This window comes from Canis lupus, chromosome 1 (assembly GCF_003254725.2).
Source record: "Canis lupus dingo isolate Sandy chromosome 1, ASM325472v2, whole genome shotgun sequence".
NCBI lineage: Eukaryota > Metazoa > Chordata > Mammalia > Carnivora > Canidae > Canis > Canis lupus.
Window position 1 is genome coordinate 379,660 of NC_064243.1, and position 14,525 is coordinate 394,184.

The 14,525-nt window shown below is 41.3% G+C and overlaps 1 protein-coding gene across 1 annotated transcript in view; it reads left to right on the top strand.

Annotated features, from left to right (window-relative positions):
* Positions 1-12,485, top strand: part of PARD6G (par-6 family cell polarity regulator gamma) — an 81,041-nt gene extending 68,556 nt beyond the window's left edge. The window contains exon 3 of the mRNA XM_025421918.3: positions 9,830-12,485. Within this exon, the coding sequence (XP_025277703.3) occupies positions 9,830-10,662 (833 nt within the window). The 3' untranslated portion in view covers positions 10,663-12,485. The remainder of the gene's footprint in view (positions 1-9,829) is intronic.
* Positions 12,486-14,525: the final 2,040 nt, after the last annotated feature.

Consider the following 14,525-nt stretch of genomic DNA (forward strand, 5'->3'; position numbering starts at 1 on the left):
TTTCCCTGATGGCAAGTGATGCGGAGCATTTTCTCATGTGCTTATTGGCCATGTGTATGTCTTTGATGAAATTTCTGTTCATGTCTTTTGCCCATTTCATGATTGGATTGTTTGTTGCCTGGGTGTTGACTTTGATAAGTTCTTTATAGATCTTGGATACTAGCCCTTTATCTGATAGGTTATTTGCAAATATCTTCTCCCATTCTGTAGGTTGTCTTTTAGTTTTGTTGACTCTTTCTTTTGCTGTGCAAAAGCTTCTTATCTTGAAGTCCCAATAGTTCATTTTTGCTTTTGTTTCTCTTGTCTTCATGGATGTATCTTGCAAAAAGTTACTGTGGCCAAGTTCAAAAAGGGTGTTGCCTGTGTTCTCCTCTAGGATTTTGATGGAATCTTGTCTCACATTAAGATCTTTCATCCATTTTGAGTTTATCTTTGTTGAGAGATTATTGATCACTGATTCAATCTCCTTACTAGTTATAGATCTATTCAGGTTTTTTATTTCCTCATGATTTGGTGTTGGTAGGTTTTGTGTTTCTAGAAATTTGTCCATTTCACATAGACTCTCCAATTTATTGGCATGCAATTACTCATAGTACTTTCTTAAAATCCATTTTATTTCTATAGAAATGGTAGTAATGTCCCCACTTTTATTTCTGATTTTAGTAATTTGAGTCTTTTTCCTTAGTCCATTTAGTTAAAGGTTTATCAATATTGTTGATCTTTTTGAAGAACCAATTTTTTGTTTCACTGATTTCCTCTATTGTTTTTCTGTTCTTACTTTGTATATCTCTGCTCTAATCTCTATTATTCTCTTTCTTCTGGTAGCTTTGAAGTTTGTTCTTATTCTTCTAGCTCCTTAAGTTGTAAAGTTGGGTTGCTAATGTGAGATGTTTCTTGGTTTTCATGCAAGCATTTATAGCTATACATTTCCTTCTTAGCACTGCTCTTGCTGCATCCCATAAGTTTTGGTATGTTGTGTTTTGTTTTCATTCATATCTAAGTTTTTATCTAACTTCCCTGTGATTTCTTCTTTGATCCATTTGTTGTTATAAAGTGGTGTTTAGTTTTCACATTTCTGTGAATTTTCCAGTTCTCTGTTACTGATTTTTACTTTGTCATGTTGTGGTCAGAGAAGATACCATGCATACAAGATATCTTTTAACATCTATTGAGGCTTAATCTGTAGCCTGACATTTGGTCTGTTTTGGAAAGTGTCACATGTGTGCACTTGAGAAAATCGAGTATGCTCTTCTTGCTGGGTGGAGGGTTCTACACGTATGTATTAAATCCACTTGGCTTATTGCATTAAGTCCTCTATTTGCCTACTTCTCTCATCTGGTTTTTGTATCCATTATTATGAGAGGAGCACTGAAGTCTCCAGTTGTTACTCTAGAACTGTTTCTGCCTTCAGTTCTGTCGGGATTTGCCTCATATATTTTGATGGTCTGTCACTAGGTGTGTAAATGTTTGTAATTATTATTATCTTGCTCCACTGAGCACTTTATTAGTATATAATGTCCTTTGTCTTGAGTAACTTTTTTATTTGGAGTCTTTTTGTCTGACATTAGTAGAGCCATTCCAAAGGTTACTATTTTCATGGAACCTCTTTTTCCATTTGTTCACTTTCTGTTTGTGTCATTGGGCCAAAAGTGAGTCTCTTGTTGACAGCATATTGTTGGATCATGTGTTTTCATTATTATCCCAATCTGTTCTTTGATTTGAGAGCTTAATTCATTTACATATAAAGTGCTGGTAAGAAGGGACTTACTTCTGTCCTTGTGCTGTTTGTTTTCTATACACCCGATACCTCTTTCCTCCCTCATTGTCTGCATTCCTCTCTTCTTTTCAGTTAAATTTTTTGTAGTGAAATATTTAAATCCCTTAATTTCCTTTGTGTCTGTTCTGTAGCTGTTTTCTTGGTGGTTACCATGGAGATTACATCGAACTTCTTATGGATATAACATTCTAAACTTAACTTATAGCAACAGAATTTAAGTAACAAAGCATAACAGTTCTACAACCCCCATCTCTTGTAGTTGTTGTCACAGTTACATTTTTATACATTGCATGACCAGAAACATAAACTGATAATTCTTGTAAATGTATTAGTCTTTTATGTTATGTAGAAGACAAGATTTGAAATTACAAACCAAAGTTACAATAATACCAGCTTTTAGACAAATAATGTTTATCCTTTAAATATATTAGTCTAAACCATGTGGTAACAGTAAGAGCAGCTACAGGCTGTTGTTACAATAATAGCTTTTGTAATAGCCCATGGACTTACCTTGATTTGGATCTTTATTTCTCACATGGCTTCAAGTTACTGTCTAGTTGCCTTTCATTTCACCTGCAGGACTCCCTTGAGCATTTCTTGCCCAACAGGTCTAGATACAGACTCTCTCAGCTTTCATTTATCTGGGAATGTGTGAATTTCTCCCTCACTTTGCAAAAACAGTGTGCTGGATACAGGATTCTTGGTTGACAGTTTTTCCCTTTTAGTTCTTTGAGTATATTAGCCCACTGCCTCCAGGCCACCAGTTTCTGATGAGAAATGTTAATGAGAAATTAATGATCATCTGATGAGGCTCCTCATATATGGTGACTCCCCTCTCGCTGCTTTCAAGAGTCTTTGTAAAGTTTGATTGTAATTGTCTAGGTGTGGATCTGAGTTCATCTTAGAGTTCGCTGAGTTTGTTGGATGTTTATATTCATGCATTTCATCAAATTTGGGAAGTTTTTGGGCATTATTTCTTCCACTATTCCCTCTTCCCCCTTTTCTCCTTCTGAGAGTCCCATGATGCACATGTTGGTTTCCTAAATGGTGTCTCAAAGTTTCTTTCAGTTCTATTAACTGTTCTTCAAACTTTTTTCTCTGTTCCTCAGACAAGATAACTTTTGTTGCCAAGTTCCAGGTTCCCTGATTCCTTCTACCTATTCATACCATGAATCTCCCTAGTGATTTTAGAGAATAGTTGCATTATATTTTCAGGCATATGACAGTTGCTCAACAATTATATGCATTATTAAATGGTCACCACAATAAGTGTAATTACCATCTGTTATTATAAAAAGTTATCAGTATTATTGACTATATTCCCTACACTGTACTTTTCATCAGTGTTACTTACTTTATACCTAGAGGTTTATAATCCTAATCTCCTTCACCTCTTTCACCCTGTCCCCTACCCCTCTTCCCTCTGGCAACCACCAGTTTTTTCTCTGTATTTTAGGACTCTTTCTGGTGCTGTTGTTATTGTTATTGATTTTGGGGGTTTTGGTTTCTTTTTAGATTCGACATGCAAGTGAAATCATACAGTGTTTGTGTCTCTCTGATTTATTTCACTTAGCATAATACACTCAAGATCCATCCACATGGTTACAAATAGCAAGGTTTCATTCTTTTTATAGTTAAGTAATATTCTGTTGTATGTATATACAGCACATCTTTATCCATTTATCCATCATGGACACTTGGGTTGCTTCCACCTTGGCTATTGTAAATAATGCTGCAATAAACATATGGGTGCCTATATCTTTTCAAATTAGTGTTTTTGTTAACTTTTGTGTATAAGATCGTACTCTAGTTTCATTCTGTTGCATATGGCTGCCCAGTTTTCTTGGCCTATTTATTGAAGAGAGTATCCTTTACCTAGTATATATTCTTGTCTCTTTTGTCATTAGTTGACCGTATATGTGTGGGTTTATTTCTGGGCTCTCTACTCTGGTTTTTTGGTTTATGTGTCTATTCTTATGACAAAACCATACAGTTTAGTTTACTAGAGCTTTGTAATCTAGTTTGAAATCAGGGAGCATGATGCCTCCAGCTTTGTTCTTCTTTCTCAAGATTGCTTTGGCTATTTGGGGTCTTTTGGGATTCCATACAAATTTTAGGGTTGTTTGTTCTATTTCTGTGAAAAATGCCATTGGAATTTTAATAGGGATTGCATTGAACCTATAGATTGTTTTAGGTAGTATGGACATTTTAACAATATTAATTCTTCCTATCAATGAGCATGGAATATCTTTCATTTATTCATTTGTGTCTTCTTCAGTTTCTTTCATCAGTGTCTTAGAGTTGTCAGTGTATAGGTATTTCACCTTCTTGGCTAAGTTTTTGCCTAGGTTTTTTATTCTTTGTGCTGCAACTGTAAATGGGATTATTTTCTTAATTTCCCTTCCTGCTAGTTTGTTATTAGTGTATAAAAACCTGATAGATTCCTGCATATTGATTTTGTATCTTGCAACTTTATTGAATTCATTTATTCTAATAGTTTTTTTGTGGAGTCCTTAGGGTTTTCTATATATATTATCTTGTAGTCTGCAAATAGTGATAGTTTTACTTCTTCCTTCACAATTTGGATGCCCCTTACTTCATTTTTTGGTCTGACTGCTCCATCTGAGACCTCCAGTACCATGTTGAATGAATCTGGTAAGTGGACACCCTTGACTTATTTCTGATCTTAGAGGAAAAGCTTTCAGCTTTTCACTATTGAGTATAATGTAAGCTGTGGGTTGTCATATATAGCCTTTAATATGTTGAGGTATATTCCCTACACCCACTTTGTTGAGAATTTTTATCATAAGCAGATGTTGGACTTTGCCAAATGCTTTTTCTGCATCCATTAAGGTGATCATAGGATTTTTATCCTTCATTTTGCTAATGTGGTCATCATATTGATTGATTTGCAGATCCCAAACCTTCCATGCATCTCTGAAATGAATCCCACTTGATCCTTTTAATGTGTTGTTGATTTGGTTTGCTAATATTTTGTTGAATATTTTCACATCTATGTTCATCAGAGACATTGGTCTCTGATTTTCTTTTTTTGTAGTGTCTTTGGTTTTGGCATTAGGGTAATGCTGGCCTTGAAGAATGAATTTTGAAGTTTTCCTTCCTCTTCTATTTTTTGGAAGAGCTTGTGAAGGACAGGTTTTAGCTCTTCTTTACATGTTTAGTGGAATTCGCCTGTGCCATCTGGCCCTGCACTTTTTTTTTTCCAGGGTTTTGATTATCAATTCAGTTTCATTAGTAGCAGTCTGTTCAGATCTTCTATTTCTTCCTGATTCAGTCTTTGAAGATTCTAGGAATTTATCCATTTCTTCTAGGTTGTCCAATTTGTTGGTATATAATTTTCCATAGCAATCTCTTGTAATTTTTTGGATTTCTGTGATGTCAGTTTTAAATTCTCTCATTTCTGATTTTATTTACATGAGTCGTCTTTTCTTCTTAATGAGTCTGGCTAAAGGTTTATCGATTTTTTAAATCTTATCAAAGAACCAGCTCTTAGTTTTATTGATCTTTTTTTTTCAAAAAGACTTTACTTATTCATGCGAGACAGAGAGAGAGGCAGAGACACAGGCAGAAGGAGAAGCAGGCTCCATGCAGGGGGCCCGATGTGGGACTCGATCCTGGATCTCCAGGATCATGCCCTGGGTCGAAGGCAGGCGCTAAACCGCTGAGGCACCCAGGGACCCCCTCATTGATCTTTTCTATTATCTTTTTGGTCTCTACTTCATTTATTTTCACTCTGATCTTTTATTACTTCCTTTGCTAACTTTGGGCTTTAGGTTTTTTAATAGTCTTTTTTAGGTGTAAGGTTAGATTGAGACTTTTCTTGTTTCTTGAGGTAGGCGTATCTATAAACTTCCCTCTTAGAACTGCTTGTGCTGCATCCTAAAGAATTTCAACTACTGTGTTTCCATTTTCATTTGTCTCCAGGAACTTTTATTTCGCTTGATTTCTTTGTTGATCCTTTGTAGCATGTTACTTAGCCTTGACATGTGTGTGGCTTCTCCATTTTCTTGCATTTGATTTCTAGTAATACCATTGTGGTCACAAAAGGTGCTTGATATGATTTCAATCTTCTTAAATTTATTGAGACTTGTTTTGTGACCAAATATGATCTGTCCTGGAGTATGCACCACATGTGGTTGATAAGAATGTATATTCTTTTGCTTTGGGATGGAATGTTCTACATATATCTGTTAGGTCCATCTGGTCTAATGTGTCATTTACAGCCACTGTTTCTTTATTGATTTTTCTGTCTGGAATATCTATCCATTGATGCAAGTGAAGTGCTAAAGTCTCCTACTATTATTATTAGTTTATCCCTTTAGAATGTTGGTAGTTGCTTTATGTATTTAGTTGCTTCAGGTTGCATGCATGTTTGTGATTGTTATATCCTCTTGTTGGACTGGTCCTTTTATCATTATGCGATGCCCTTCTTTGTCTCGTTATAGTCTTTATTTCAAAGTCTAGTCTGTTCAATATAAGTATTGCTATCCCAGTTGCTTTTTTTTTTTTCTTCATTAGCATGGAATATCTTTTTCCATCCCTTCTCTTTTTATCTGTGTATGTCTTTAGATCTAAGGTGAGTCTCTTACAGACAGCATATAGATGGATCTTGTTTATAGATCCATTTACCCCATGTCTTTTGATTGGAGCATTAAATTATCAATAGGTTATGTAATTATTGCCATTTTGTTCACTGTTTTCTGATATAATTCTGTTCCTCTCTTCTTCTCTTGTTCTCTTCCCTTGTGATTTGATGACTTTCTTCAGTGTTATGCTTGGATTCCTCTCTATTTTTTGTGTATCTATTTATTGGTTTTTGGCTTGTGGTTATCATGAGATTCATGATATATGTATAGCATATATACAGCAATCTATATTAAGTCAAAAGCACTCTAAAAAATAATTTATGGACATGATGTATTTTACTTTATTTTGTGTATCCCCAAGTTTTATAGATATAATTTATTTTACCACTTTTGCTTGTTAATATTCATACTAGTTTTGTAACTCTTAATGAGTATATTAATTATACTACATTTACTATGTTTTTGCTTTTTATCTGTGAAATTTTTCCCTTTCATAATTTTTGTACTTCTAGTTATGGCCTTCTCTTTTCCACTTATAGAAGTCCCTTTAATGTTTCTTATAAGGCCAGCTTAGTAGTTAGGAATTCTTAATTTTTGTTTGTCAGGGAAACTCCATCTCTCCTTCAGTACTGAATGATAGCCCTGCTGGACAGAATGTTCTTCTTGTAGGGTTTTTTCCTTTCAGCACTTTGACTATAACCTATTACTCCTCCCTGCAAAGTTTCTGCTGAAATATCAACTGACAGTCTAATAGGCTTTCCTTTTTACGTAGCTAGTAGCTTTTCTCTTGCTTGCTTTTAAGATTCTCTGTTTAACATTGACATTCTAATTATCATATGTCTTGGTATGTAACTCCTTGGGTTCATCTTTTTGGGGATCTCTCTGTTTCCTGGACCTAGATCCCTTTCCTTCTTCAGGTTAGGGAAGTTTTCAGTTATTATTTCTTCAAATAGGTTTTCTATACCTTTCTCTATCTCCTCTCCCTCTAAGACCCCTGTCCCATGAATCTTAAACACTTAGCCCTTAACCTGTCTCATCATTTAATTTTTTCCTTTTGTTGTTGTTCAGCATGGGTGCTTTCCATGACTGTCTTCCAGACCATTGATTGATCCATTCTGCATCCTCAAATCTGCTATTTGTTTTCTCTGATATAATTTTCATTATACTTATTGGATTCAACTTTTTTAATACTCTCTCATTACTAAAGTTCTCAGAGTTCATCTACTCTTTTTTTCAAGTCTGGTGGGTATCTTTATGACCATTACTTTGAATTCTTTATCAAGTAGGAAGGTGGTTTATCTTCATTTCCTTAGGTCCTTTTCGGAGGTTTTGTCTGATTCTGTGTTTATTTCTATGTATTAGATCCATCAGCTATGTCTCCTGGTCTTGAAGTGATAGACTCACACAAAAGATGTCTTTTGGGGCCATAGTCCCCTCTGGTCATCAGAAGCATGTGCTTCAGGGTTGTCCCCTGGGTGGGCTGCTGGGAGTATGTTGGTAGGGGGAGCTGTCCCCCATCCTGGGGCCAGGAGTCCCTGTGCAGCAGTGTCCGTCCCAGCTGGGGCTACCCCCTGGGTGTGGCAGATGGAGGAGTGCCTGCCAAGGCCAGGCAAGCAGGACCAGCACGTTAGATGGAGAGTGCCAGTAGTGGTGCCTGGCCAGCTAGGCTGAAAGAGGGCAAAACAGTAGTGTCCATCAGCACTTCCATTCCCAAAGAAAGCACCTGCAGATTCCTGCCCCTGCAACACATGCCCTAAAATCTGTCAGTAAGTTTCCCTTACGTATACTCCAGGCACTTCTCAGACTGCTGCCTCTGTACTGGCTCTGAAGCCAAGTGATACAGTACACTAGCCTTCCAAAAGCAGCCCTGCTCTCCTGGAGTTAGGCTCCACTAGTTTTCAAAGCTCCCGGGGTTGAGCCTTGCTGATTTTCAAAGCTAGACATCAGGAGGGCTCATCTTCCTCGTACAGGGTCACCCTGGGGGTTTGATGCCATCAGTCCTCAGGGAGGACCTCTGCAACTGTGATAGCCATCCTGCATGTGGGTCATGTGCCAGGAATTTGCTTCCTGTCTTTGCCCCTCCTGCCCTTCTTGGTGTGGCTTTTTCTTTCTGTCCTTGGCTGTGGAAGAGTTGTCCTGCTAGCCTCAGGTTCTCGGGTTGAGTTGCCTTCTGTGTGGTGGATGCCTTGTGTGTCCGTGGGGGGAGGTGAGCTCAGACTCCTCTACTCTCAGCCCCACGGTCTCAGGGCATTCATGTTAACGTCTGACCAGTAGATCTGACATCAGGTCTTTTTTAGGGACAGATTCTGTAGAATTCCCTTTTTCCTTTCAATGGGCCAAACTCCCTGTGCCTTGTGATTTTTTGGCTGAACATGGCACATTCGAATCTCCTGATGTGGTGACTCTGGAAATCAGACTCCCCTTCCCCACCCCCCTTTCCCAGGCTTTGCTGTTTTGTTGTCATCATTCTTTGGATGGTGGCAGGCTGCCTCTGTGCTGAGGATCAGCCCAAGGTGCAAGCTCAGTGTCTTCTGGGGTCTTCTCTGAGCCTTCCCTTGGGCAGGCACCATCCGTCCTAATTTCCCACGTGTGCAGCTGTTTCTGAATGTCCTAATGTGTGGCTCCCCAAAGGGGAAAAGTGAGAAACCACAGGGGCATCAGGGGGCACCCGCCCTCTCAGTGCCATTGCAGTCACGCAAGCTGGAGCCAGAGCAGCGACAGCAGTGGCCGCAGCCTCTGTATCTGCACCTGTGAAGTCAGAGCACAGACTCTGCTCTTGGAAGGAAAGGGTCCTTCCTGCTGACCTGGCGTCAGCAGGCGGCTCCTGAAACACATGCACAGCTGCCTGCTGCAGGGCTGAGTAGCTGCCCCTGTGCTCCAAGCTAGAATAGACCAGAACTGGCTCCTTCTGCTGGACAGTTGGAATCCTTCAGCAGACTCCACTATCCCAAAATAGTCCCATCAGCCAGATTCTGCCCCTGCAGTGGTCGCTGAGGTCGGGGAGAGTCCTGGCGCTCCCTGAGCTGCCCTCCTCCCAAAGTCCAATCAGGCACTTAAACTTTCCATCTATTGCAGTTTCTTGTTTCTTCCTCTCCACCTTTCATTCATTTTGTCGACTGCCTGTGGGTGGTTCTGGAGATTTGCAGAGAGCTAACTTTAGGGATTGGACTTGAACTCTTGGGCCAGCTCAAGTGATGCCAGGATCACTGCGGACTCAGTGAAACAACTCAGGAAGTCCCTCCATAGCATCCTGGCGGCTGAGACCTGCTAGGCATGTGGGTGAGAGTCCTGGGAGTCCATGGAAGCCAGAGGTAACTGTGGTGCTCAGTGCCTGGGAGTTTGGCAGCCCGGGGCCCAGCCAACAGGTGGGCAGCAGAGAGGCGGGCCCAGGGCCCCCACCCTCCACTACTGTGCCCCATCCTGATCGTCCCCTCTGCTGTTTCAGAGGAGGCCGAGCATGGCAGCTTCGGGGCTGGCTCGCTGTCCCGCCGCAGGAAGGCACTGGCACTGCGTGAGGACGGCCCCCGCCGGCGGACGCACCTGCACATCGGCCTGCCGCACGACTTCCGCCCGGTGTCCTCCATCATCGACGTGGACATCTTGCCCGAGACGCACCGCCGCGTGAGGCTGTACAGGCACGGCTGCCAGAAGCCGCTGGGTTTCTACATCCGCGATGGCACGAGCGTGCGCGTGGCCCCGCAGGGCCTGGAGAAGGTGCCTGGCATCTTCATCTCGCGCATGGTGCCCGGCGGCCTGGCCGAGAGCACCGGGTTGCTGGCCGTGGATGACGAGGTCCTGGAGGTGAACGGCATCGAGGTGGCGGGGAAGACGCTGGACCAGGTCACGGACATGATGATCGCCAACAGCCACAACCTCATCGTCACGGTCAAGCCGGCCAACCAGAGGAACAACGTGGTGCGCGGCAGCCGCGTGGCGGGCGGCTCGGGCCGCTCCTCGGACAGCGGGGCCAGCCGCCACAGCCTGCCCGCGGCCCCCGCCCTGCTGCGCCTGCAGCCCGACGACGTGGACAGCGACGACGAGCCCGACGTGGTGCTGGAGGGCGTGCTGGGGCCGCGGCCGGTGCCCAGGCTGCCCCCGCCGCCCCCGCCGCCCGCGCCGGGCAGCCAGGCGCGGGTCAACGGCGCAGGCCCCGGGCTGGGCAGGGAGGGCCCGGCGCACCGGCTGCTCAGCTCGCTGCGCGCAGACCCGCGCCACAGCCTGGCCCTGCCGCTGCCCCCGGGGGCGGTGGAGGAGCACGGCCCGGCGGTCACGCTGTAGGCCCGCGCCGCCCGGCAGCCCGCCACCCGGCTCTTCGTCCATCCCGCCTCCTGGCCCGCACCCCGGGCTCGCTTTATTCAAACCTGCCGACAGAAAATACAGATGCTATTTTTACAGAACTTTTGCGTAGAACATCACACGCACTCATTTGCGGTCTGCGTCCTGCCGAGGTCGGTCCCGGCCCTTTCCCGAAATGGCAGAAAGGATCTGACTGCGTGCAGAAAAGATTTCATTCAGAAATTTTTAAAGATACTTTTATAAATGAAGCTTTAAAATTACTTTTTAAATACAGTCGAATTTGTGTTTTTAACGTGACTTGTGCAAAAACAACCTGTCGAGTCAGCACTGTTTTTACTGTGCTCCAGCTGACTTGCAGAGACTGGTTTCTAACAATACATACCAAACCTTTAACAGGTAGGACTATAAACAATGAATCTCAAATTTTCACATTATTTACAGCTCTATTTCAGATAGCCCAGTGGGTGTCGAACTCTCAGACATCCCTGGAAAAAAGACCTGGTGTGAAACAGTCCGGCAGTGCCTGCAGGTGGTCAGAGGCGGCTTGTCTTCAGCCTCTGAGGGCAAACGCCACCTCTGCTGGATGGCACTGTATGCTCAGCAATACTTCTCTGACCAAAAGCCAATATAGATAAAAACTAGTCTTGTAGACTGATTGAGGGCAATTTTTGAAATATTGTCAGCAGAAAGGATGGATCCACCTACCACAAACCCCAGATACGCCTTTAAAAGCTGTCATTTGGTTGTATAGTTTCTCTTATCTCTGTTTTTAAATTACAAGTCACATGAAAATTAATTATTTTTAACACATTAAATTCACTGTCACTTCCTTTTTGATCTTCCAGAAATATTTTATATATTCAGTAATTTTAAAGATTTATTCATGTTTGACCCAGTTTTACATGAAGTGTATTTTGTTTGAGTCCACTGTCGAGGAGAAAATATTACACTTATACTTCGAGAACTCTGACCAAACAAAGCTTTCATATAAATACAGGTAAAAATATTTTTCTAGGATGCCTTTCCAGGCAATGCTTCTCCTGTGGCACAGCAACCCCTGCTGGTCGGTGGCAGAACTGTCCTGCTGCTAACAAACGGGAAAACCCTATGTCAACATCTCCATTTTTCCTGAATTCGTTAAGTGTAAAAGCAAATTAATTTTCTTTTGGAAACTATTTATTGGGCAGAAATAGCTTTTATTGAGTAGTTGTGGTCTCCTGCACCTATGTTTGATGTTATTATTTGTATACCGGGATCACTGTTGGTTTTATTCCTAAGCAAAGGGAGGACCAGAGATGCTCTCCCTTTGAGGTCTAGGCAGAGAGTCCAAATGCACCCAAACTTACGGGCTCCAGTGAACTGTATGAGCATCTTTTTTGGCACCTAAGCAGTCAGAAGTGGGTTTTTTCTTACTACAATAAGTATAGAACCAAAACTCTAGTGCTACTTACTATCAGAAATGAAATGTTCTTTTACTAAGTTATTGCTGGTTATTGAATATCTTGTTGAGTAACTGGATCTGTTACCAAGAAGGAACGTTATATTTCTTACCATGTTTTAAATTAAGTAAATGTGAATAATTTTTTAAAGAAAAAAAAAAGAAGCCTCCTCAGACTTGTATGCTGTTGTTCATAATTTTAGGGATTCTGAATTTCTTGGAACAGCTGCTTCAGTGTATTTTTGTACCATATCTTCTGCCATTTTCTTTTTAAAACAAAACAAAACAAAAATACTATGTTGTATTACACATTAAAGTTTTCTTGGTTTTATATATCAAAGAATAAAAACTTTTTCTTTGCATTTAATATTTTTCACTTGTGTTCTAAATGTTGGAGAGGTTAGCAGTGTTGGTGATGAGCAGAAACTCATCCCTCAGAATGGAATGCTATTTAGCAAGAGCCTATCCTGTGCCATATGTTTCCACTTAATCATCACACGTAGCCAATAGCATTATCCCCATTTTGCAGAGAGAAAATGGACTCAAACACAAGCATGTGTAGGTCATTTCAAATAATGAAATTATAGTTGTATTTGATGGGAGATGGATGCATCTTAGATCTAGAAACTTCTTTTTAAGTCCTTTTGAAAAAGGTTTTCCAAATACTTCCTACACATCTCTCCCTAAATATGCCCAGGTTTGCAAATTTGCCATTCATCCTTTCTCACCCTGACATTACGTACGATGCATAGCAGCATGAGTTCCCCATTCAGTCATTACAGACATTCTGGTGACATCAGCAACCACCAATAACTCCTGGAAGAAATGTGCTCTGTACAGGCATTCATCAACTTAACCCTGTCAGTGACTTTACAGTTTACAGCTGGGGACACTCAAACAACTGGAGTGTCCCTCCACAGTCTGAAGAGATGGCACTGAGCAGAGATGTAGATCTCCCTGACCTGGTAATCCACATTGTCAACCCCAGGGCCTATGCTGCCCTTCAGAGGAGCCAGCCTGTCAGCTGGGCAATGAGGCTAGCCATGAATCACAAGTTACATAGCATCTTGCAGTATTAGACAAAGTGATCATATATGGGCAGTGGGTCTCATGGCAAGTTGCAAAGATACCTTCAAAATGCTGATTGTTATTCTACCAAACATTTAAAGAAGAAATAATACTTATTCCACTATGGCTATTTCAAAAGATAGAAATGGAAGGAATACTTCCAAATTCATTCTATGAGGCCAGCATTACCTTGATCCCCAAACCAGACAAAGACCCCACCAGAAAGGAGAATTACAGATTAATATCCCTGATGAACATGGATGTTAAAATTCTAAGATTCTAGCCAATAGGATCCAACAGTACATAAAGAGGATTATTCACCACGACCATGTGGGATTTATTCCCGGGCTGCAAGGGTGGTTGAACACTCGTAGAACTATTGATGTGTGAGATCACATCAGTAAAAGAAAAGACACGAACCACATGATCCTCTCAGTAGATACAGACAAAGCATGTGACAAAATACAGCATCCATTCCTGATCAAAACTATTCAAAGTGTAGGGATAAAGGAAACATTTCTCAATATCATAAAAACCCTTTATGAAAAGTCCACAGAGAATATCATTCTCAATGGGGAAAAACTGAGAGCCTTTCCCCTAAGATCAGGAACACGACAGGCATGCCCATTCTCACCACTGTTAGTCAACATAGTTCTAGACGTCCCAGTCTCACCAATCAGACAAATAGAAATAAAAGGCATTCAAACTGGCCAAGAAGAAGTCAAACTCTCCCTCTTTGCAGATGACATGATACTGTACATAGAAAACCCAAACGACTCTGCCCCAAGATTGCTAGAACTCATACAGCAATTCAGCAGTGTGGCAGGATACAAAATCAATGCCCAGAAATCAGTGGCATTTCTATACACTGAGACTGAAGAAAGAGAAATTAAGGAGTCAATCCCATTTACAATTGCACCCAAAAGCATAAGATATCTAGGAATAAACCTAACCAAAGAGGTAAAGGATCTATACCCTAAAAACTACAGAACTCTTCTGAGAGAAACTGAGGAAAAGTATTGATGCTCATGGATTGGAAGAATAAATATTGTGAAAATGTCTATGCTACCCAGGGCAATGTACACATTCAATGCAATACCTATCAAAATACCATGGACTTTCTTCACAGAGTTGGAACAAATAATCTTAAGATTTGTGTGGAACCAGGGATGCCTGGGTGGCTCAATGGTTGAGCGAGCATCTGCCTTCAGCTCAGGGCATGATCCCGGGGTCCTGGGATCGAGTCCCACATTAGGCTCCCTGTGCAGAGCCCACTTCTCCTTCTGCCTGTATCTCTGCCTCTTTCTCTGTCTCTCTCATGAATAAATAAATAAAATCT